Source organism: Mustela erminea, chromosome 9, assembly GCF_009829155.1.
Source record: "Mustela erminea isolate mMusErm1 chromosome 9, mMusErm1.Pri, whole genome shotgun sequence".
NCBI lineage: Eukaryota > Metazoa > Chordata > Mammalia > Carnivora > Mustelidae > Mustela > Mustela erminea.
In genome coordinates, this window is record NC_045622.1 from 61093861 (window position 1) to 61120279 (window position 26419).

The window sequence follows — 26419 nt, forward strand, 5'->3', positions numbered from 1 at the left end:
CATCTATTAATCTTATTCCAAGTCCCAAATCACAAGGAGTACAGAAATATTGGGATCAAAAGCAAAAAAAGGATGGGGAAAATAATCACAAATCCTGCTAAGTAAACCAATCAATGGTAAAGCCAAGTGCCCAAGCAACATTCTTTGCCATCAGACTAGCAGGACAGGAAGGACTCCTCACTGTGGAATGGTCTCTATTCACATAGCCCAGACCAGGCAGGGACTCTTGGCTGTACCTTTGGCAGCAACCTCAGAAGAAAATAATGGGGATATGTTCAGATCTGCCCTTTTAGGGAGAAAACCCTGATCACTCGCTGGCGGATCTGCTGGGTCTTCACCCCATAGACAAGAGGATTGAGTGCAGGTGGCACAAGGAGGTAGAGGGTGGCCAGAAGAACATGAACATGATGGGGTACATGGTGGCCAAAGCGATGAGTGAGGAAGGAGAATATTCCAGGAATATAGAAGATCAAGATGACACAAATATGAGACCCACATGTGCTAAAGGCCTTAAGACGAGCCTCTCCCCCTGGTACCTTCAGCACAGTCTGAAGAATGAGACCATAGGAAATACCAATGGCCACAACATCTACCCCAACCACAAGCAGGGCCACTGCCAACCCGTAAGCTCGGTTTACTGTGGTTTCTGAGCAGGCCAGTTTTACCACAGCCATATGTTCACAATAGGCATGGCCTATGATGGTGGCCCGGCAGAAGACGAGTCTCTGCAACAGGATAGGGAAGGGGAGGAGGAGGACCAATCCCCGTACCAGCACTGCCATCCCAATGCGCCCTATGATCCCTGGATGCAAGATGGTAGAATGGTGCAGAGGCTGACAAATGGCTACATAGCGATCCAGAGCCATAGCCACAAGTACACCTGACTCCATGGAAGAGAACGCATGGATGAAGAACATCTGGATCAGGCAGACAGTGTACCCAATCTCATGGGCATGAACCAGGAGTACCGCAAGGGTTTTGGGCGCAGTGGAGGAGGCCAGCACCAGGTCAATGCCAGAGAGCATGGCCAGAAAGAGGTACATAGGCTGGTGCAAGGATGAGTCAGTCCAGATGATGAAGATGATGCTCACATTGCCCATTACAGCAAGAAGATAAAGGACACACAGTGGCAATGCTATCCAGTGCTGGCTTTCCTCCAAACCGGGGATGCCCATCAGGAAAAAAGAAGGATGGAGTAGCCTCCAGCTCGAATTACTAAGGGCCATCGTCAATGGCTTGGACACAGAAGAGAGAAAAGAAACCAAAATCATGATCTCTCCATTCCTGGTGGGTTATCCCAGTGTCTAGATCTGGCCACCATCTTCATGAGAAGGAAGAAGCTGAAAGTGAAACACAAGCAAATAAGTGAGATACAAAGAAGAGAATCCCCTGGTCTTGAGATAATGTCTTCAAGGTGAGACATCCACAATTCTGAACTACAATGGGTCTAGTTTCATTTACAGATAAGAGTACACACTCTGCTTTTAGAGAGATGTTTAAACTCTACCATTCAATTACTTCTTACTTGGAATTTGAGCAGCCCCTCTTGCCATTGCTGAATGCTGTAAATCAATCTGTTCTCTTTAAAGTATTCTCCCTCAGTTTCCACAACACAGCAGCCTCCAGTTGTCCCTCCTATGTCTCCCTTCCCACCCCCTTCTTCATCTACCTCTCTCTTATGTGGTGTTGATTTCAGGGTCCCATCCTCTCCTCTCTTCCCTGTTCTGTACATTATCTCTGATTGAGTTCATCCATTTATTAATATTGTAACCAATTACATCCTTTAACTTCTTCCAAATCCAGGTTTCTGAGTCAAATACTTTTATGCAACCCAGATCTATTTTGCATTTATCTATACCTAAATATCTATACCACACACTCAAGGAATTCAAAACTGAGTTAATTTGCTTACTCTTCCCCAATCCACTCTACCTCCTTCATGCTCATAGCTTTGTGAGTTAAGTCACTATATGTACCTATTCAACCAAAGTAGAAACCTGAAAGGATCCTTTCTCGTTCTTATCTCTCCTCCCTTTTACTTGGGACCAGTTCCTGTTGATTGCACTTTAAACCCTTTTGACCCACTCATTCTTCTCACCCCGCAGTGTCACTACCTAGTGCACACTCCTAACTTCTATCATGTGGATTATGTCCTTAGATCTCTCTGGCTTTGCTATTTTTTTTTTATTTCCAGCATAACAGTATTCATTATTTTTGCACCACACCCCGTGCTCCATGCAATCCGTGCCCTCTATAATACCCACCACCTGGTACCCCAACCTCCCACCCCCCGTCCCTTCAAAACCCTCAGATTGTTTTTCAGAGTCCATAGTCTCTCATGGTTCACCTCCCCTTCCAATTTCCCCCAACTCCCTTCTCCACTCTAAGTCCCCATGTCCTCCATGCTATTTGTTATGCTCCACAAATAAGTGAAACCATATGATAATTGACTCTCTCTGCTTGACTTATTTCACTCAGCATAATCTCTTCCAGTCCCGTCCATGTTGCTACAAAAGTTGGGTATTCATCCTTTCTGATGGAGGCATAATACTCTATCCCCAGGGGTACAGGTCTGTGAATCACCAGGTTTACACACTTCACAGCACTCACCAAAGCACATACCCTCCCCAATGTCCATAATTAACTCCTTCCTATCCACTGTGCATTCTTAAGGCAGAGGATTATAAAATATAAATAAAATTCACATGTCATCATGTCACTTCTAAGATTAAAATATGTTATTCCATTTAGTCCATGGAATAAAACTACACATTTAAGACTGGCAAACAAGGCTCTCAAAGGCTATCTTTGTATTACTTTGACTTAACAAATTTTCACATATATGTCTCGTTTGAACTGTTCCAATGTTCTTGGAATTATATGAGTGCAACTACTTACTTTACATGTGCCTTTTGTGTATTCTTTCTTCCTCCTCTTTTATCTGACTTGGTCTTTCTCGCCCTTCAAAATTCAGAGTCCACTGGTTCTGTCCCTTAGAAGGACTGATTAACTGTTGGACCACACTAATCATGTTAAGAGCACTTTATTTTGTTATCTTTTTTTGTTCATACACAATTTTGTTTTATCTAATTATAAAAATCCTTTCAGTGCCTTAATGGTCTGTCTCACATAAAGAACAATTTCTCATTAAACTTCATAATTATAAACTAGCTGGTAGAGTCTTCACAGTACAGGAGATAAACATAAGCTTTGTAGCCAGACAGCTGTGCTTAAATTCTGTCCCCTTCATATTCAACAAATGAAACCATGGTAGGATACCTAAACTCTCTGAGTATAGACTGCCTCACCTGATGGTAGAGCAAATAATATAAATTTTACTGATATATTATAAATATTAATTAAATGATGTGTATAAATTTCTGGTACATAGATTATTCTATAAATAATGCACAAATTTACACCTAGTTTTGTAGTCCTACCATGAAAGACAACTCCATTCTTGATACTTTCCCAAGATAGGTCCAGTAACTGTAAATAAGACAGTGAGCGGGCAAGATGTTTTTACCAATTGGCAGGTCCCAGAGGACAAACAGACACCTTTGGACAGGGCTAAAGTTAGCATCCAGACTGGCTAGAGGCCCAGAGAGCTAAATCAACTGCCCCAGGGATAGCTGGTTGGGCAGAGAGGCAGAGCAGGGAGTAACACCTGTACCAGACCAGGTGGCTCATGTCTGTCCAGTGTTGGTCATCGCTTCTAAGCCTGTCCACCTTGATGGCTGTCATAGGAAGCTGCATGTTCGGTGAGCTAGGAAAGCTCATATTTCTCTGTAAGTTCAGATTTCTCATTCTCACAGGTCAAACTCAGAGCAATAAATTCTTTAGGGGACTCTGGTGAAACTTGCTCATTCCTCCATCTGCTGAGTGTTGGCTGCTAAAATCTCATAATTGAGTCACTCTCCCTTAGACAAAGACAGCTGACTCACCCACTATTAGTTTTCCTTTCTGAGTGCAGCTCTCACCCAATGACCCATTTAAGTACAAATACAAAAACCTGAACCTCTCTCTTTAGAAACAACATCAAAGAACCATCTCCACTCAAGAGCACCCCCATGGGATTAGCTCAGGCATCTGAGGTAAATAGATCATAGTTTAACTCCTTCCTCTTTTCCAACCTGCTTCCCATACTCCCGGACAGATGTCATCCCCAAGTATACTTAGTATACTTGTATACCCAAGTATACAATAAGCTTTCTGCAAGCAAATCTCTGCCTCAGCATCTGTTTCTAGAGAATCCAATCTGAGATGAACACCATCTCTCTCAAGTGAATTAAGCACTCTGCTTCTCTTCTGAGAAATTGCAATAGGTCCATGGATATCAACTCCTATACCACAGCAAGTATGAGATAGGCATTGATTCTCACACAGTCCATCCAAGCAAGTTTCCAATGAGATGGCTAAGACCTTCTCCGTCATAACTCCCTATTACCAAACAGACCCTTCACTTGGCCACATCTCTGATAAAGCAGTTACAGTACACCTCAGTAGCCACATTCTCCTTTGGAATAATGTTTTGGTTGCAATCTTTTCATTTATCCAGGCAACAAGTATTTAATTCATAGTTGGTGGGAAGCCTCATTTATTCATTCATTCATGCATGCATTCAGTAGGCATTAAATGTCTGCCACATCTGTATACTCTACTAGATGATACAAAACAAGCAATATGATAAACAATCCCTACCATCATGGCTCACAGGATGGTATATATTATGTATGTGATCAAAGAAACCTAATAACAGTTATAAGTATTATAAATTAAAACTTCAGGAGGTCAACCATGGAATAAGAGAAACTTCTCATTCTGGGGAATGCAGGACAGCCCTCCTAATTCAAGTTAGTGACCATAATAATGGGTTAAAAGTGAGGGGAGGTGTGGAGGGGAAGCTGAGGATACAAAAACCCTTAGGTAAGAGGGAAGGGAGCTTGGTATTGCCAACGGCTTGAAAGAATCATGACATTTGGGGATGTAGTACTCAGGAAACTGAGCCTGGTGTATAAGCAGAAACCATATGAGATGTGGAACCTGATATATAAGCAGGAACCATAGGACTGTGAAAAGTGGAAATCATGAAGATTTTAAGCAAAAGACCGAGACATTAACAGAATCTCATTATCAAATATGCTAGGAGTATGCATAAGAGGTGAAGCACAGATGCTGGGAGATGTGTTAGGGACAAATACAGTGATCTCCAGAGAGGTTTGAGGATATGTCATGGGAATGGGTAATGAGGTAAGGATATTGGGAGAAATAAATCAAGAATATGAAAACACAGAGTGTTCAATGGGTCATAAGCATAAATCCTGCAGTCCTGCACCAGAGTAATGGGGGAGGGGGCAAAAAATAGAGAATATATGTACTTAGTCATCATTTAATGAAGAAAAGCAGCAAGGAGAGATAACAGAAATTAGGATATAATATAGAATGATTTGCATGAATGACATGAACAGCAAAGCACCAGTCCAAGCTTGTTTGCTTGTCTGTTGTTCCAGGGGGAAAAACCCTGAAAATTGCTTCAGGGAACAAGAACAGTGAACTCACTATCAAACAAGAGGTATGAGAAGTGTGAGACAATGAATGATCCCCACTTAGTAGGAGGTATAACATTTTTGTCAGAAACAAAAAATGAATATAATGAGAGTACCAGCTTCATATACATTTTGTAGACATTAAACAATAGAGCCTATGTGTGAAGTTTTTTTTTCCTCAAAGGCTCAAGGTACCATGGATTAATAGCTGAACAATAGGAGATGCTCATATCATCAAGATTTTGTACTCGAGGGGCACCTGGGAGGTTCAGTGGGTTAAGCCTCTGCCTTGAGCTCAGGTCATGATCTCAGGGTCCTGAGATCAAGCCTCATGTAGGGCACTCTGCTCAGCAGGGAGCCTGATTCCCTCTCTCTCTCTCTCTCTGCCTGCCTCTCTGCCTACTTGTTATCTCTTTCTGTATGTTAAATAAATAAAATTTTAAAAAAAAAAGATTTTAGACTAGGGGCACCTGCATGGCTCAGACAGTTAACTGCAAGCACAGAGAACTCTACACCCATCGGTTGTAAATGTCACTCATCCACATACTAAGGAATCTTCATCTGCAGTCCTATAGCTACTGTGCATCTCCAGTAGCCCTTTCTTCTACTCCGACCTATGAAGCAGAGATAGGAGAAGAGGGAGGTCTCCACTTTTTGCCTTTTCTTTGAAGAGCTGTATCTTTGGAGTGTTTTTGTTGTTGTTGTCATTTTTAATTGTGGTAAAGTATATTTAATATAATACTTACATTTTAACCATTTTTAAGTCATAATTCAGTGGCATTAGGTACATTTACAATATTGTGCAGCCATCACCAATATCTGTTTCCAGAATTTTCCCACAATCCCAAATAGAAGCTTTGTACCTGTTATATAATAATTCCTATTCATCTCTCCTCTAAGCCCCGGAAACCCTTGTGCTATTTATGTCTCCATGCATTTGTCTACTTTAGATACTTCATATAAGAAGAATCATAGAATATATGTCATTTTGTGTCCAGCTTATTTCACTTATCATAATGTTTAAGGTTCATCTATGCTGTAGCATGTACCAGAATTTTATTTCTTTGAAGGCTGAATACTAATATGTTTATACTACATTTTTGTTAATCCATTCATTAGCTGATGGACACATTGGTTCTCTTTACATTTTAGCTACTGTGAATAAGGCTGCTGTGATATCTTCTTACTAATAATATTGAAGATTAATATTTAACAGAGGAAACATGGGACCATTGAGCATGGCATAGAGCAGAAGCCACTTAGGAGGAAGACTGAAGCAGACTTTCCTTAGGGACCATAAGTTTAGTCTTAACCCTCCAACTACCCTCTTGACAACTTGGGCTCATATTCTTGTAAACCTTGGTCATTCATAGCATCTCTTTAACCTAACCCAACCCGTGTCCCTGTGTTGGCCTTTACCTCCCATGCAGAATTAGTCTCAGTGACTTAGAACCAACATCCATCACAACACTATCACATTTTATCATAGTTTCTATATTTTCAAGTTCATTTCATCATCACACTGAGAGCCTAGAAAACACTCAGGATGAGGAAGAAAATATTGAAGAAAAGAAGAGCAAATGAAGATAAGGAGGAAGATAAATGCTATTTTTCTGCTTGTTCTATGTTTATACACAGCAGTGAGATTACATTATAAGAGTAATCACGTTCTCCAGGGCATCTGCACTGTGTCCATAATATCACCAGTTGAAATTTTTTTAAATGAAATTACATTTGAAAGTTGAGATGTGTTCATCACAATGATAGCAGTAGTGTTAATAGTGATTATGACTGCAATGCTGATTTTGTGACAACTTATGTCATTTCTTCAATAAGAAGTTATTGAGTGTCTATATCACAATTTGAGATTTATGTATTAATTTAATCCAAAATATGCATATGTCAATGTGACTCAAGAGGAAATATGTTAACAATGATACAGTCCACTAAAATAATAAAATTTATTTATTAAGTAAACATTTATTGAGTGCCTATCTTGTACAGGGCACTATGCTAAGGGTACAGTACAACTCACCACTTAGTAGAGATGAAGGACAGATAATTCAACCAATAATTTTATATATACATCACTTCTGAAGATTTATTTTATTTTAGAGAGAGAGAGAGCATGAGTAAGAAAAGCAAGGATAAAGACAAGGAGGTGCGTCCTCATTAGGAAGATCCCAGACTACCCATGCATGGAGGAAGCATAGACTTGAGGAACTAGAGAAGGATACTTATGTATATTAGGAATACATAACACTTAATCAACACTACGTATATTGCAAGGTATAAAGGAGGGCACATATTGCATGGAGCACTGGATGTGGTACATGAACAATGAATCTTGGAACACTGAAAATATAAAATTAAATTTTTTTTAAATAAAAATTTTAAAAACACACAAAAAACAAACAAAAAAGGATATGCAGATACTTAAGAACATATGAAAAACATTAAAAAGTGAGTGCCAATAGTAAGAATTAGAAGAAAATGGCCAAAAGAATTACAAATGAAGATAAAATAAACAATAATTAGAACAATAATTATTGCAATCAATAAATTTAACTCAAGGTTCTCCCCTTGAGACTAAAGGTGAAGAAATGAAAGAAAAATTATCATTACACTCAGAAGTTAAAAATATATAATAGAGTCAGAGAAGGTCATCCATCTCAAAAACAAGATGAAAGCACATGAACTAAAGCACTTCTAGAATCAGATGGAACATGAATATTTTAAAGAGTTTCTCTCATGAACCTGAAACTCTAAAGAATTTCCATAGTTTGCCACCCTTATTTCTATGATGCCAGAGTTTTACTAATTGAGAAGGCCTATTGGCTCTCACAGACTGCCTATGTGTCAGTGTCAGGATGGTGGGAAGTGGCCCATGTTCTCATATGTATAAATAGGGACCCAGTTCATCTCTCCCTGATCTTCCAGGTCACTTTTTCCAGGTCCATAGAAGTCCTCATTGTTTCTCAATTCCCTGATACATTCATCTTGTCAACACAAGTCATAAACTCTTAGAAGAAAGACGTATTCAAAAAATTACTTGCTTGAGATACCCCACCCAGTACTTTTGTTTTCCATCCCAATCTCTAAACACTATATATGACCTCAGAAGAGATTTCCCAACTTCCAAACACTCAAGAAAACCTTACTTGCTTGTCTTTTGACTGGCCCTATTAGGTAAATGACCTGGGCTGTGGGACTCCCACCCCACAGGGGAGGACCACCATTGCCCTGAGATCCAGATGATGAGAACTATATTCATGTGGGGTCAATCTGTTTGGGCCTTAGAATTTTAAACAGTAGCTCCCGGATCTGTTTGGTCTTGACTCCATAGACAATGGGGTCTAGTGCAGGGGGAAAGAGCAAGTAGAGATTGGCAAGAATGACCTTAGCGGCAGAGGCTGTGGGTGGCCCAAAGCGCTGCATGACCACAGAAAGAAAGCCTGGGCCATAGAAAAAGAGGATGACACAGACATGAGCTGTACATGTGCTGCCGGCTTTAGCACGTGCCTCAGGTGAAGGAAAATGAATCACAGTCCTCACGATCTTCCCATAGGAGTAAGCAATAAAGGCCACATCCCCCACACCAAGGAAGATTGCTACAGCAAAGGCATAGAGGTTATCCACAGTGGTGGCCCCACAGGCCAACTTTACTACTGCCATATGCTCACAATAGGTATAGGCAATTGTGTGAGAGCCACAGTAGGGCAGCCGACGGGCCAAGCTTGGAAAGGAGATGGTCAATCCCACACCTCGCAGCATCACCAGGCCTCCAATCTTAGCAACAACAACTGGGGTAAGAATGGTTGCATAATGTAGTGGGTTACAGATGGCTACAAAACGGTCCACGGCCATGGCCACCAGCACTCCTGACTCCATAGCAGAGAATGCATGGATGAAAAACATCTGAAAAAGACAGGAGTGGGAGCTGATAGCTGTAGCACCAAACCAGAAGATGGCCAGCATCTTGGGCAGAGTGGAGAGGGAGAGAACCAGGTCAACAAAGGAAAGCATGGCAAGAAAGAAAAACATGGGCTGGTGAAGGCTGCGCTCGGTCCGGATAAGAAAAAGCAGGACAAAATTCCCAGTCACTGCCAGGAAGAACATGAAGCAAAAGGGAACTGAGATCCAAATGTGGGCAGCAGTCAGTCCTGGTATGCCAGCCAAGAAGAAAGTATGTGGGAAGTGATGAGAATTATTGGAAAGAATCATGGTGATCATCTCACTTAGAAGAGTGAAGGGCTACTGCAAAGAAAGGAGGCAAGTTAAATTCAGTGATTGCGAGCTCCAGATATATGGTCCCACTGACAATACTGTCACCATCACTCTACCCCCATAGGTCTCAGTAAACACTCAAAAATAATTTTCAGTTTAGTTAATATTTCTGCAAGATCTTCAAACACAGATGAGGAAAGTCAGCTTGGTCCCATGGGAAGTGCATTTGTAAAGAAGTTCAGAAACCAGGTTCCAGAATTGAATATCCCAATATATCTATGACCTGGAACAACTGACATAACCAGATTTACGTAGATGCCCAGAAACTAAGGTTAAATAAAAATCCTTCCCATCATGCTCACATTCCCAAGTTCTGAATTCTGGACTGGATTAATCAGCACTGACCTCACTTGGTCCTTTAGTCTTATATCACTAACCTTTATCTGAAACTGCCAAAAATCCTGACATATGGAAACTCCCTTAGTTTGGAGACATCACACTCCTCCAAACTTCACTTGACTGCCAGATTACAGAATAAATGGTTCCTGATGACTCCAAAACTGATTAAGTTCTTTCTGCAGTTATTCTCTAGCCATTTCACAAATGCATATCTTGTTTCTCTCCCCAGTATCTCAATCCTGTATCTCCCTCTCCTTCAAGGTAGTGTGTACAGAGGTAGACACAAAGTTCAGAGTTGTGGTCACCTGTAAAAAAAACAGAAGCTCTTGGTAGTAACTGTCATGTGAAAGCCAAAGAATTCTAAACCATGCCAAATGAGAACAGAGAAAAAAATGGCAGACATTCCCTCCAGTTCCATTTCTCATATATAATCACAAAAGTGTACAAAATTATTCAGATCTGCAATACATCCTGTGCCCAATACCATTCTTTTGTAGGTTAGAAAACTGAGGTCTAAAATGAAGTAAATAGCTAAGGGTCAAAGATCCATTTAGTGACAGAATCAGACTCACATCAAACCAATCCCCAGTTCCTGAGCTAGGAAGTCATCACCCTCTCTGTGTGTTAGCAGTGACTGCTGCAGGGCCAAGGAAGAACATCCAGATCTGAGTGGCCAACGGTGGACAGTAGAGGGATCAAATAGCAGGGCAGATAAGGAACAGTTTAGAGAGAATAGGTCTCTCCAACATCCTCAATACCTCCAGTGCAACAGTTCTTTCACGTGAAAGAAAAACACAAGGATACAGAGAGACCTAGGGGCGTAAGATAAGTGATTCGCATTCCTGGCAGAAAAGATGCAGCTAGGTTGATCTCACAATTCCAATAACAGAAATAAGTGGTCTTGAAGCATGAGGGAAAGGAGCAGAAGTCAGCCAGGAGCATAATCCAAGAAAGAAGAAAGAGCACAGCTTAAAATGGCCAAGAATGTTTTGCTTTTCTCTCCAAGAGAAACTACATGATTATTGCTCATACTTTCACCACAACCACTAAGGAGACTGCGTAACCTCAGCAGAAGGCATGAGAACTGGGAAGATGGGAGATTAGAGCAGACCTATACTTCTGGTATCAAGGAATAAACTCTGGACCAGGAGTCAAGATTTGATTTGAGGTACTATTTCTGCCATATGTCACCTCTGTGACTTAAAGGAAGTCATCTAACCATTTCCAAGCCTTAGCTTCCTCACATGTGTAATGAATATACTAAAACCCATCCCACAGGATCATTCTGAAAATCCAATGAGATATAATACATGAAAGTCCTTTGTCAAGAGCTGAAAATAGTAATATTACTTTCATTGAATTAAAAAATAAATAATGCATTTGGAGGAATCTGCTTATGAGCAACAGAAACTTCAGAGATTCAGAAAAATGTATTTGATTTGACAAAGGATGATATATTCATCCAATGGGTGGCTATTATGTAGTAGTGACCCAAAGACACATAGTCAAAAATACCATATCCTCTTCAATACTGTTCCCCTCTTCCATCCTAACCACACACTGTTGCCCGCAGCACCCCCAGGGAATACTGCTGTGTGTTGGTGGTGGGGGAGGAAGGCTTGAATGGTGTCAAGAAAGGTGTTTCTGACCACATTAGCATTGCTTCACATTATTCTCAAAGCTGCCCATCTTTAAGCCTCAGCCCACATTGTGGAACATGACTGTTATCTTCAGAACAGTTGAAGAAATAATTACCTCTAATGCCCCTCAGGACCTAGCAAGTGTCCCTCTATAACCCTTGTGCCTCAAGGAAAAGTCTGACTCAGTAAGCTTGGCTCCTTTACTTCCATCAGGGAAGAAGGTTAAGTAAGGTAGGGGTTGCTGGAACCAGAAGAATCCAGGGCACAGATTGAGATGTCTCCATAAATGTTTCCCTATGACTCACCCTGTAATCTTCAAAGAGCAACAGACTTACAAATAGCTTACTATTGAGCCAGGACTAGAAAGATGTTTGCCTGCTTGGGAGGAGGTAATTCTCACACACCTGACCCCTCCCTTGCCTATGTCCATATAATACAAAAGGTCCAAATAGACTTTTGACAATCTATACATCATCAATATTGGTGGTATTTCCAATTTTTCCCAGTGATATCAAGACCATGCATTTCCACCCCAGACAGTCTATCGGATTATCCAGATCTGCGAAGTTTGGTGAAAAGTTAATTTATGGATGAAGCCTGGATGTCTCTCTCTTGCTTGGCCCTATGCTTGGCCATTACTCACCAAAGAGCTGCATTGTTTAACCTACAGAAGGATGAGAAGAAGTTAAGCTACCAGTCAATTTCCAAGAGCAGAGTATTTAATGGACAGCTTTTCGGGCCTTGCCTATAGGGATCCAAAATGAAGCTCCCACCACCCAGACACCAATTAGTACTTCTGCCTCTTCTTCAAACAAAGGTTTAACAAGGTCTCTTCTTCTTACTGGGACTCCAGGGAACATCTCCAGCAGGGAATATTTTGAATCGCATACTCCAGGGTGCCATGTCAAGAGAGGCCTTACATCCAGAAACAAGGTAAAGCTTCCTGCCATGGGGAGTGGGACTACCTGATTTTCTGGCCTAAGCAAGATCTTATCTAGGGTGAGTGAGGAAGAAGGCAGGGATGGGGAGGACCAACACCAGGACCAACATACAATATTACCTAAATGACCCTCCCTCCATGACGTAAGTGGAACCATGAGAGGAGGAATGGATTAATACGTAGAAGACTTTATGAGAAAAGATAACCTGCCAGGGAATAAGAGTGAAGATAATAGCAAATGTCTGAACTCAAAATGGTAGGTACAAGTGTAGGCCAAGTCTTGACAGTACTACCATCCATATACTATCTCACCTTAGGTGAAATTACCTACCACTCTGTCCCTACTTAGCCAATTTCTTGACATTTGATTCTCATCTCAGCCACCAAAATCACTCCTGAAAATGGTGCCATGTTAATCTGTGGGAGGATATTCAAGATGATGAAGGATCTAGATTGAGAGGGAGTCAATGGATTAAGAGGGATTAAAAAAAATTGAGTGTGTACAGCTTACACAAGAGAACACTTGTGACCTGCATGATTTTTGATGGATTCTTCAAGTCTAGGAAGAAAGTCCCTGCAGGGGAAAAATTATTTGTTTTATAAAGCCAAAGGCGGGGGGACAAGAACAAACTCTGCAAATTTATAGCTCAAGACTCAGTAAGACCTGTGTCTTCAGAATGATACTCCCTGATATGAGGAAGTGGTGATGCAACATGGGGGCTTAAGTGGGTAGGAGAAGAATCAATGAAACAAGATGGGATTGGGAGGGAGACAAACCATAAGTGACTTTTAATCTCACAAAACAAACTGAGGGTTGCTCGGGGGAGGGGGTTTGGGAGAAGGGGGTGGGATTATGGACATTGGGGAGGGTATGTGCTTTGGTGAGTGCTGTGAAGTGTGTAAACCTGGTGATTCACAGACCTGTACCCCTGGGGATAAAAAATATATGCTTATAAAAAATAAAAAATTATAAAAAAAAAAGTCTCGAAATCTATAGGAAGAACCACTTCCTCCCAAATGGTGTTTTGTTTTATGGATTTGGTTAAATGCTCAATAAGCACATTAAAATATGTGTTGACCTACCAAAAAAAAAAGAAAAGAAAAGAAACAAGAAAAATCTCAAACAACCTAACCTTTCACCAAAAGGAAATAGAAAAATAACAAACAAAACCTAAAACCAGCTAACAGAAGGAAATAATAAAGATTAGAGGAAAAATAAATGATACAGAGGGATGCCTGGGTGGCTAGTCAGTTGAGCAGCTGCCTCTTGGTTTCAGCTCAGGTGATGATATCAGGGTCCTAGGATCCAGCCCTACATTGGCTCCCCACTCAGCGGGTTTGGTTTTAGGTTTTGTTTGTTATTTTTCTATTTCCTTTTGGTGAAAGGTTGGGTTGTTTGAGATTTTTCTTGTTTCTTGAAGTAGGTTTGTATTGCTATAAAATTCAGGATTCTCTCTCTCTACCCTCCCCATTCTCACTTTGCCCCTCCCCCTGTTGCTCTGTCTCTCTCTCTCTCTCTCTAAAATAAATACGTAAATCTTTTTTTGAAAAAAGAAAGGATCTGTACTTGAGGAACTACGGAACACTCATGAAAGAAATCAAAGAAGACACAAAAAGATGGAAGACCATTTCATGCTCTTGGATTGGAAAGATAAACATTGTTAAAATGTCTATATTGCCTAGAGCAACCTATACTTTCAATGCCTTTCTGATCAAAAGTCCACTGGTATTTTTCAAAGAGCTGGAGCAAATAATCCTAAAATTTGTATGGAATCAGAAGAGACCCCAAATTGCTAAGGAAATGTTGAAAAAAAAAAAAAAAAAGCAAAACTGGCGGCATCACATTTCCTGATTTCAAGCTTTACTACAAAGCTGTGATCACCAAGACAGCATGGTACTGGCATAAAAAACAGACACATAGACCAGTGGAACAGAGTAGAGAGCCCAGATATGGACACTCAACTCTATGTCAAATAATCTTCGACAAAACAGGAAAAAATATACAGTGGAAAAAAGTCTCTTCAATAAATGGTGTTGGGAAAACTGGGCAGCTATATGTAGAAGAATGAAACTCGACCATTCTTTTACACCGTACACAAAGATAAACTCAAAATGGATAAAAGACCTCAACGTGAGACAGGAATCCATCAGATTCCTAGAGGAGAACATAGGCAGTAACCTCTTCAATATCAGCCACAGCAACTTCTTTCAAGATATATCTTCAAAGGTAAAGGAAACAAAAGCGAAAATGAATTTTGGGACTTTATCAAGATCAAAAGCTTCTGCACAGCAAAGGAAACAGTCAAGAAAACAAAGAGACAACCCACGGAATGGGAGAAGATAGTTGCAAATGACAGTACAGACAAAAGGCTGATATCCAGGATCTATACTCAAACTCAACACACACAAAACAGATAATCATGTCAAAAAATGGGAGAAGATATGAACAGACACTTCTCCAATGAAGACATGCAAAATGGCTATCAGACACATGAAAAAATGTTCATCATCACTAGCCATCAGGGAGATTCAAATTAAAACCACATTGAGATATCACCTTACACCAGTTAGAATGGCCAAAATTAGCAAGACAGGAAACAACGTGTGTTGGAGAGGATGTGGAGAAAGGGGAACCCTTTTACACTATTGGTGGGAATGCAAGTTGGTGCAGCCAATTTGGAGAACAGTATGGAGATTTCTTAAAAAATTAAAAATAGGGGCGCCTGGGTGGTTCAGTGCATTAAACCTTCTGCCTTCAGCTCAGGTCATGATCCCAGGGTCCTGGGATTGAGCCCCGCATCTGGCTCTCTGCTCAGCAGGGAGTCTGCTTCCTCCTCTCTCTGTCTGCCTCTCTGCCTACTTGTGATCTCTGTCTTTCAAATAAATAAATAAATAATCTTAAAAAAATTAAAACCAAACATTTAAAAAATGAAATTAAAAAATAGAGCTTCCCTATGACCCTGCAATTGCACTACTGTGTATTTACTCCAAAGATACAGATGTAGTGAGAAGAAGGGCCATCTGTACCCCAATGTTCATAAAAGCAATGGCCATGGTGGCCAAACTGTGGAAAGAACCAAGATGCCTTTCAACAGACGAATGGATAAGGAAGATGTGGTCCATATACACTATGGAGTATTATGCTACATCAGAAAGGATGAATACCCAACTTTTACATCAACATGGATGGGACTCGGAGAGGTTATGCTGAGTGAAATAAGTCAAGCAGAGAAAGTCAATTATCATATGGTTTCACTTATTTGTGGAGCATAACAAATAACACAGAGAACATAGGGAGATGGAGAGAAGGAAGTTGAGGGAAATTAAAAGGGGAGATGAACCATGAGAGACTGGGGACTCTGAAAAACAATCTGAGGGTTTTGAAGGGGCAGGAGGTGGGAGGTTGGGGGAGCCAGGTGGTGGGCATTATAAAGGGTACATATTGCATGGAGCACTGGGTGTGGTGCATAAACAATGGATTCTGTTACACTGAAAAGAAATTAAGTAAATAAATAAATAAAAAGAAATGACATAGAAACTTAAATAAATAAATAATAGAACAGATCAATGAAACAAGGAGATAATTCTTTGAAAAAAAAAAAAAGTCAATACAATTGCTAAACCTCTCTCCAGACTTACCAAGAAAAAAAAAAAGAGAAAGGACTAAAATATATAAAATCGCAAATGAGAAAGGAGAAATAACAACCAACACCACAGAAATATGAATAGTTATAAAAAAAATTATGAAAAACTATATGCCAGCAATTTGGACAACTTAGAAGAAATGGATAAATTTCCAGAAACATATAGAATACTAAAACTAAAACAGGGAGAAACAGAAAATTTGAACAGACAGATAACCATCAAAGAAATTGAGTCAGTAATCAACACACTCCCCACAAACAAAAGTCCATGTCCAGATGGCATTACAGGTGAATTCCACCAAATATTTAAAGAAGAGTTAATACCCATTCTTCTCAAAGTATTCAAAAAAAAAAAAAAAGAAAGAAAGACAGGAAGAAAGAAAGAAAGAAAGAAAGAAAGAAAGAAAGAAAGAAAGAAAGAAAGAAAGAAAAAAAGAAATGAAAACTTCCAAATTTATTCTATGAGACTAGCACTACCCTGATGCCAAAATTTGATAAAGACTCCATTAAAAAAGAGCACTAACTATATAGGTCAGTATCCCTGATGAACATAAATGAAACAAGTCCTTGAGAAAATACTAGCAAACCAAATTCAACAATACATTAAATAAATCATTCACCACATTCAAGTGGGATTTATTCCTAAATTGGAAGTGTGATTCAATCCTCACAAATCAATCAGTGTAATAATCACATTGATAAGATACAGGATAAGAATGATATGATCATTTCACTAGATGCAGAAAAAGCATCTGACAAAGTCCAACATCTATTCATGATAAAAACTCTCAACAAATTAGCTTCAGAGGGAATGTACCTTAACATAATCAAAGACCATCTATGAGAAACCCACAGTTAACATCATCCTTAATGGGGAAAAACTGAGAGCTTTCCCCCAAGATCAGGAACAAAACAAAGATGTCTTTTCTCACCACTTTTATTCAACATAGTACTAGAAAGTCCTAGCCACAGCAATCAGACAACAAAAAGAAATAAAAAGCATCCAAATTGGAAAGGAAGTAGTAAAACTTTCACTATTTGCAGATAACATGATATCATATATGGAAAACCTGAAAGAACAACAAAGAAAGAAAGAAGGAAGGAAGTTCTATCAGCTAGAACTGATAAAGCAATTGAGTAAACTTGCAGGATACAAAGTCGATGTACAGAAATCTGTGCATTTCTGGACACCAATAATGAAGCAGCAGAAAGAGAAATTAAGGAAACAATACCATTTACAATTGCACCCACAATAATAAGATACCTAGGAATAAATCTAACCAAAGAGGTAAAAGACCTCTGCTTTGGAAACTATAAAACACTGATGAAAGAAACTGAAGAGGACACAAAGAAATGGAAAGACATTCTATGCTCATGGATTGGAAGAACAAATATTGTTAAAATGTCTGTACCACCCAAAGTAGTACACTTAATGCAATATCATTCAACCAACAGCATTTTTTACAGAACAAGAATAAACAATCCCCAAGTTTGGATGAAACCACAAGTCCCCAAATACCCAAAGCAACCCTAAAAAAGAAAAGTAAAGCCCAAGGCATCACAATTGCAGATTTCCACGTTCTATTACAAAGCTGTAGTGATCAAGATAATATGGTATTAACACAAAAATAGACGCATAGATGAAGAGAACAGAATGGAAAATCCATAAATAAACTCAAAATGATGTGGTCAATTAATCTTCAACAATGCAGAAAGAATAGCCAATAGGAAGAAGATAGTATCTTCACCAAATGGTGTTGGGAAAACTCGACAGCAAGATTCACAAGAGAGAAACAGGACCACTTTCTTATGCCAAACACAAAAATAAATTCAAAATGATTTGCAAATGACACCTTCAATAAGGGTTACTATCCAAAATACATAAGGAACTCATAAAACTCAATATCTAAAAAAAAAAACAACTTAAAAAATGGGCAGAAAACATGAACAGATGTTTTTGCAGAGATAAAGATGACCAACAGACACATGAAAATATGCTTGACATCATTCATCATCAAGGAAATGCAAATTAAAACTACAGTGAAGTATCACCACTTACATGTCAGAATGGCTAAAATCAACAATATGAAAAACAGCAAGTATTGAGGATGTGGGAAAAAAGGAACAGTAGTGCAATTTTGGTGGGAATGCAAACTGGTCCGGTCACTCTGAAAAACAATAAGGAGGTTCCTCAAAAAGTTAAAAATAGAGCTACTTTATGATCCAGCAATCACACTAGTGGGTATTTACCCAAAGAATACAAGAACTAATTCAGGGGGATACATGCAGCTCTATGCTTATAGCAGCATTATTTACAATAGCCAAGATATGGAAGCAACCCAAGTGTCCTTCAATTGATGAACAGATGAAGAAGATGTGATACTTTACCTCTTTGGTCAGGTTTATTCCCAGGTATCTTATGGTTCTTGGTGCTATAGTAAATGGAATCGATTCTCTAATTTCCCTTTCTGGATTTTCATTGTTGGTGTATAAGAAAGCCACTGATTTCTGTACATTGACTTTGTATCCTGCCACGTTGCTGAATTGCTGTATGAGTTCTAGTAGTTTGGGGGTGGAGTCTTTTGGGTTTTCCATATAAAGAATCATGTCATCTGCAAAGAGAGAGTTTGACTTCTTCATTGCCAATTTGGATACCTTTTATTACTCTTTGTTGTCTGATTGCTGTTGTTAGGACTTTAATACTATGTTGAACAAGAGTGGTGAGAGTGGGCATCCTTGTCTTGTTCCTGATCTCAATGGGAAGGCTGCAAGCTTTTTCCCATTGAGGATGATATTTGCTGTGGGTCTTTCATAGATAGATTTGATGAAGTTCAGGAATGTTCCCTCTATCCCTGTACTTTGAAGCGTTTTAATCAGGAATGGATGCTGGATTTTGTCAAATGCTTTTTCTGCATCAATTGAGAGGACCATGTGGTTCTTCTCTCTTCTTATATTAATTTGTTCTATCACATTGATTGATCTGCGAATGTTGAGCCATTCTTGTAGCCCAGGGATGAATCCCACCTTGTCATGGTGGATAATCTTTTTAATGTGCTGTTGGATCCTGTTTGCTAGGATCTTGTTAAGAATCTTAGCATCCATATTCATCAGTGATATTGGTCTGAAATTCTCTTCCCTATGACCCTGCAATTGCACTACTGGATATTTACCCCAAAGATACAGAGGTAGTGAAAAGAAGGGCCATCTGTACCCCAATGTTTATAGCAGCAATGGCCACGGTCGCCAAACTGTGGAAAGATGCCCTTCAATGGATGAATGGATAAGGAGAATGTGGTCCATATACACTATGGAGTATTATGCCTCCATCAGAAAGGACGAATACCCAACTTTTGTAGCAACATGGACGGGACTGGAAGAGATTATGCTAAGTGAAATAAGTCAAGCAGAGAGAGTCAATTATCATATGGTTTCACTTATTTGTGGAGCATAACAAGTAGCATGGAGGACATGGGGAGATAGAGAGGAGAAGGGAGTTAAGGGAAATTGGAAGGAGAGGTGAACCATGAGAGACTATGGACTCTGAAAAACAATCTGAGGGTTTTGAAGGGGCGGGGTGTGGGAGGTCGGGGTACCAGGTGGTGGGTATTATAGAGGGCATGGATTGCATGGAGCACTGGGTGTGGTGCAAAAATAATGAATATTGTTATGCTGAAAATAAATAAAAAATAAATTTTAAAAATCTATGACAAAAAAGAAAAACATATAGATTTCTGATTGGAGAGAATTAATGGATAAAGACATCAACTCTTCCATAATCAATTTGCATTTTTAAATGTAATATTCAAAAAAAAGCATTTAAATTAGCATTAATTTAAAACATTTTTTTGAAGTTATTACTAAGAATGTCCCCTATCATGTGGTAAATACATGATTCAATTGGTAGTGATACTAAAAACAGGAAAGATTGTCCTGGAAGGCAGTGATTTTTGAATACAGGCTGAAATTTAATATATGAAAAAAGGGCTTTCAGAATAATAGGAAAAAAGAAGTCTCATTTATTGAATGACGCTGAGATAATAGTTTAACTACTAGTGGGGAGAAATTAATTTAGATACTTTTTCACCCCATGGGAATTTTCTATTATTGATTGATTGATTGATTTTAGAGAGAGAATGGGGTTGGGGAGAGAGGCAGAGAAAGAAGAGAGAGAAATTCAAGCAGACTCCCCACTGAGTGTGGAAACTGACCTGGGGCTCAATCTCACAACCCTGAGAACAGACCTGCACCAAAACCAAGAGTTAGACACTCAACTATGCCACCCAAGCACCCCTGAAATTTCAATTTTTTTTAAAAAACTAAGTTAAAATAAATTTTCATAAAGAATATGCTAGTAAATATTTATTAAAAGAATGGATTTTACATCATTAAAAGTTTAAAAGTTACAAAAAATATAAAAGGTAGAGTTTGTTATGACTACATAAAAGTTTGTGTATGCATGTGTGTAAATCATTTTTTAGAAAAGACAGACTTTAATGGAAAATGAATTGAAGGAAATATTTCCAGAAAACTCAACAGAGGTAATATCCTTAAGATATCATGAAATTTAAAAAAAAAAGTTATAGAGAAATCCATACAGTGAGCATTTGAAAAACATTATTTCATTTAATACTGTAAGTTTCACATAAAGACAAAAGAGAAAATTAGTAAAAAAGCACATAAGTGGAAAATAAATCCTTGAAAATCTCAAAGTTCAAAAAAAGAAAGAAAATGTCAACAGTCACTCAAAAGTGAAGTGAAAACTGAACCAAAATTGAAATACCAATTTTTAATTACTCTATTAATAAAGATTTTTAAATTAAAATTCCTAATTTGGGATGTGATGAAATGGATGGATGTGGTGACATAAACACAGTCCCAAGCAAACTTGCATATGTATGTTTACATAAAGTGCTACAGCGTATCTATGAAGCAACACTTTAGTATACATCAAGAGCACTTAAAATACACATATTTTCATACAGGGGCAGAATAACTTCTTGAAAAACAATGTGGCAATATCAATCAAAATCTTTGTTTTTCATTTCACCCCCCCATTCACTCAGAAATTACCCTATCAATTACCCTATAAATAAACTTACACATATGCATAAAGATATATGAACAGTACAGTTAGTACATATTTTTTTACAGTAACAAAATCCTGGAAACAAACTGAAAGTCAGAAGTTCTTATTAAATTATCAGATATCCATGTGGAAGAAAATCATGTACAGTGAGGCATATCTAGTTTGCGATATGGAGCAGTCTCCAAGATAATTAAGTAAGAAAGAAAAGGAAAGGAAACAAAGGCTAAAGGCTATGTTTAGTGTGCTAACATTTGCATTTGTCTTTTATAAGAAAAATAAACATATATTCTTACTCATGCAAAAACTATCTCTGGAAGGATTCCTAAGAAACTGGGTTACTGGCTGCCTCTGGTGAAAAGGAAGGGATTTAGGAGACCCAAGCATAGAAGTCTTACTGTCTGTTGTTTATATATATATATTTTTTAATTTTTTTATTTTTTATAAACATATATTTTTATCCCCAGGGGTACAGGTCTGTGAATCACCAGGTTTACACACTTCATAGCACTCACCAAAGCACATACCCTCCCCAATGTCCATAATCCCACCCCCTTCTCCCAAACCCCCTCCCCCCAGCAACCCTCAGTTTGTTTTGTGAGATTAAGAGTCACTTATGGTTTGTCTCCCTCCCAATCCCATCTTGTTTCATTGATTCTTCTCCTACCCACTTAAGCCCCCATGTTGCATCACCACTTCCTCATATCAGGGAGATCATATGATAGTTGTCTTTCTCTGCTTGACTTATTTCGCTAAGCATGATATGCTCTAGTTTCATCCATGTTGTCGCAAATGGCAAGATTTCATTTCTTTTGATGGCTGCATAGTATTCCATTGTGTATATATACCACATCTTCTTGATCCATTCATCTGTTGATGGACATCTAGGTTCTTTCCATAGTTTGGCTATTGTGGACATTGCTGCTATAAACATTCGGGTGCACGTGCCCCTTTGGATCACTACGTTTGTATCTTTAGGGTAAATACCCAATAGTGCAATTGCTGGGTCATAGGGCAGTTCTATTTTCAACATTTTGAGACAACAAAAGGAAATTAAAGGCATCCAAATCGGCAAAGAAGAAGTCAAATTATCACTCTTCGCAGATGATATGATACTATATGTGGAAAACCCAAAAGACTCCACTCCAAAACTGCTAGAACTTATACAGGAATTCAGTAAAGTGTCAGGATATAAAATCGATGCACAGAAATCAGTTGCATTTCTCTACACCAACAGCAAGACAGAAGAAAGAGAAATTAAGGAGTCAATCCCATTTACAATTGCACCCAAAACCATAAGATACCTAGGAATAAACCTAACCAAAGAGGCACAGAATCTATACTCAGAAAACTATAAAGTACTCATGAAAGAAATTGAGGAATACACAAAGAAATGGAAAAATGTTCCATGCTCCTGGATTGGAAGAATAAATATTGTGAAAATGTCTATGCTACCTAAAGCAATCTACACATTTAATGCAATTCCTATCAAAGTACCATTCATCTTTTTCAAAGAAATGGAACAAATAATTCTAAAATTTATATGGAACCAGAAAAGACCTCGAATAGCCAAAGGGATATTAAAAAAGAAAGCCAACGTTGGTGGCATCACAATTCCGGACTTCAAGCTCTATTACAAAGCTGTCATCATCAAGACAGCATGGTACTGGTATATATTTTTTTTAATTTTATTTGACTTCCCTATGACCCTGCAATTGCACTCCTGGGTATTTACCCCAAAGGATACAGATGTCGTGAAAAGAAGGGCCATCTGTACCCCAATGTTTATAGCAGCAATGGCCACGGTTGCCAAACTATTGAAAAAACCAAGATGCCCTTCAATGGACGAATGGATAAGGAAGATGTGGTCCATATACACTATGGAGTATTATGCCTCCATCAGAAAGGATGAATGCCCAACTTTTGTAGCAACATGGACGGGAAGAGATTATGCTGAGTGAAATCAGTCAAGCAGAGAGAGTCAATTATCATATGGTTTCACTTATTTGTGGAGCATAACAAATACCATGGAGGACAAGGGGTGTTAGAGAGGAGAAGGGAGTTGGGGTAAATTGGAAGGGGAGGTGAATCATGAGAGACTATGGACTCTGAAAAACAATCTGAGGGGTTTGAAGTGACGGGGGGGTGGGAGGTTGGGGTACCAGGTGGTGGGTATTATAGAGGGCACAGATTGCATGGAGCACTGGGTGTGGTGAAAAAATAATGAATACTGTTTTTCTGAAAATAAATAAGTTTTTTTAAAAAATCAAAATATTACAGAAAATAAAATGTTAAGATGGCTATGTTCTTTTTATGTATCACTTCTGTATCATTTTTAAAATTCTACTTAAAGGAAATAATCTGAAAATAAGATAGCGGTGAGTCAATTATGGTACAGCCAAATGTAGAAATATAAAATAGTCATCCAAATTAAGATTCTACCTTACTTTTAATGATAATGGAAAAATTGTGGTTTATTTATTCATCTGTGCCATAAATTTTTACTGAGTGCCTACTTTATGTCCTAGAACACAATACTAAAATACAAAGGCAAGATACAACATTATCCTCATATAATGATATAAACTTCTTTTTTTTTATATATATTTTTTTATTTATTTCCAGCATAACAGTATTCATTATTTTTGCACCACACCCCGTGCTCCATGCAATCCGTGCCCTCTATAATACCCACCACCTGGTACCCCAACCTCCCACCCCCCGTCCCTTCAAAACCCTCAGATTGTTTTTCAGAGTCCATAGTCTCTTATGCCTCCATCAGAAAGGATGAATACCCAACTTTTGTAGCAACATGGACGGGACTGGAAGAGATTATGCTGAGTGATATAAACTTCTTAAATATAAAATGGAAAAATGGAAGGAAACCAAATATTAATAGTTGTTATCTACTAGTAAGAAGATTATTCTTGATATATATGTATTTGAACATGCTTATTAGATACACAAGGGTAATGATAAATGGTTATTCCAATCCTTCTGTTTAGAAAAAAATTTGGCTTGTTTTATTACTCTCCTGTGGAATATTTCCAGGAGAAAAAAAAAAAAAAGCCACACATGAAAGAAACGATCATTGGTGGGAGAGTGCGTTATGAGGACCCTGAGCTGAACTCTCGAATGCAGTCTTCTTCCTATTTCAGGTTTATGGACAGACACTGAGAACGGAGCACCTATACCATGGAGACCTCCACTAGAGTTACCAAACGTTCCAGCCTCCAGATTCCCACTTCATCCTGATGGAGCTCAGAGGCATTCATGAGTGGCAGTACTGGCTTTCCCTGCCCCACCTCTGCTCTACTTCTTAGCTCTTTGTGCCAACCTCCTTGTCATGGTCACCAACCAACATGAGGCCACACTGCACATGCCTATGTATTCTGGGCCTACTGGCGGTTGTGGACATGGGGCTGGCCACCACAATCACGCCAAAGATCCTGGCTATCCTCTGGTTGGATGCCACGGCCATCAGTTTCCCTGAGTGTGTTGCTCAGATCTACACCATCCACTGCTTCTTGTTCATGGAATCTGGTATCTTCCTCTGCATGCCGGTAGACAATGTAGTCATCTGTCACCCCCTTCCATAGTCACGGAAGCTTTTGTGATCAAAACCACAGGATTTATGGTGCTCAGGAATGGCCTGTTTACTACCCCAGTACCTACACTGGCTGCCCAGCAACACTACTGATCCAAGAATGAAACTGATCACTGCCTGTGCTCTAACTTGGAAGTCACCAGTCTGGCTTGTGATGACATCACTGTGAACAAATTTTATCAACTGATTTTAGCATGGGTCCTGATTGGGAGTGATATGGCCCTGGTTTTTTCTTCTTATGTATTAATCCTTTGCTCTGCAATCCAGTTGAACTCACCAGAAGCAATGTCAAAGTCTCTGGGTACCTGTAGCTCCCACCTCATCCTCATCCTCTTCTTCTACATAGATATCATTGCACTGTCTGCCATACACCTTGCAGAGAAAAAGATCCCCCTGATCCCTGTACTCCTTAATGTGCTGCACAACATTATCTCCCCTGCACTCAATCCCATGGTCTATGCACTCAGGATTAGGGTTAGGGTTAGGGCAGTTTGAAGCAATTTGATAAAATTTACTGAAATGTTTATAAATATTCATATTCTTTTATCCAGTAATGCTATGTTTAGAAAAACATCCAAAGGAAATAGTCTAAATGTAAGCAAAAATTTATTCAAGAAAATTCATTAATACTAATAGAAAATGAAAACTGTTTGTATGAATTAACTCTAACTTGCACATATCTATGTGTTTTACATGTCATTTTCATAATACGGAAAAGAAAATAAATAAATGTCTATTTTAGAAGACAGAAAACAGTTTAAATTCATACCAGATAATCTCAATAATAATAATAATAATAATTAATTAGTTAATCATTAACAAGTGCTAAGTATTTCTCATAGGCCAAAGAACTGAGATACACACACACACACACACACACACACACAAATTTAATACTCACAATAACCCTGTGAGGTGCAAACAGTATTATTCCCAATGTATAGCTAAGGGATCTAGGCACTGGGGGTTACAGAACTTTTTCCACCAGCTATGATTCTACTCCTTGGAAGTCTGATTTCGAAACCTTTGCACTCTTTTCCCTGTTCCTCTTGCTCTGTTCCAGAATCTCTACACGATCTTAAGGAACTTGTGAAAGCTCACTCTGCTTCAATTCTTCAAGTTAAAGTAGTAATAATCATGGCATTTTGTTGATTCACAAAGTCACAGCATGCCATGACAAGCAAAAGAGATGATAAAGAAAACAGGCTTTGAGATATGATATACACAGGGAAAAACTGATCTAATTATGCAGCAAAGTTTTCCTTCTAGGAAAGGAAGAAAATAGTCCCAGAAAATGCCCTAGAAAAGTAGCTACAAATAACCAGTTAAATCT

The 26419-nt window shown here is 38.9% G+C and overlaps 2 protein-coding genes and 1 pseudogene across 2 annotated transcripts; 1 reads left to right on the forward strand and 2 right to left on the reverse strand.

The window, feature by feature from the left end:
• Positions 1 to 275: 275 nt before the first annotated feature.
• On the reverse strand, positions 276 to 1271 carry LOC116599824 (olfactory receptor 52L1). The gene has a single exon (XM_032359791.1). It carries the CDS (start codon positions 1269 to 1271, stop codon positions 276 to 278), a length of 996 nt encoding a protein of 331 aa, XP_032215682.1.
• A 7545-nt stretch (positions 1272 to 8816) lies between these two features.
• Positions 8817 to 9770, reverse strand: LOC116599174 (olfactory receptor 52K1-like). Its single transcript, XM_032358897.1, has one exon. The coding sequence runs from the start codon at positions 9768 to 9770 to the stop codon at positions 8817 to 8819; it is 954 nt and encodes a 317-aa protein (XP_032214788.1).
• A 14904-nt stretch (positions 9771 to 24674) lies between these two features.
• Positions 24675 to 25581, forward strand: LOC116599825 (annotated as a pseudogene).
• Positions 25582 to 26419: the final 838 nt, after the last annotated feature.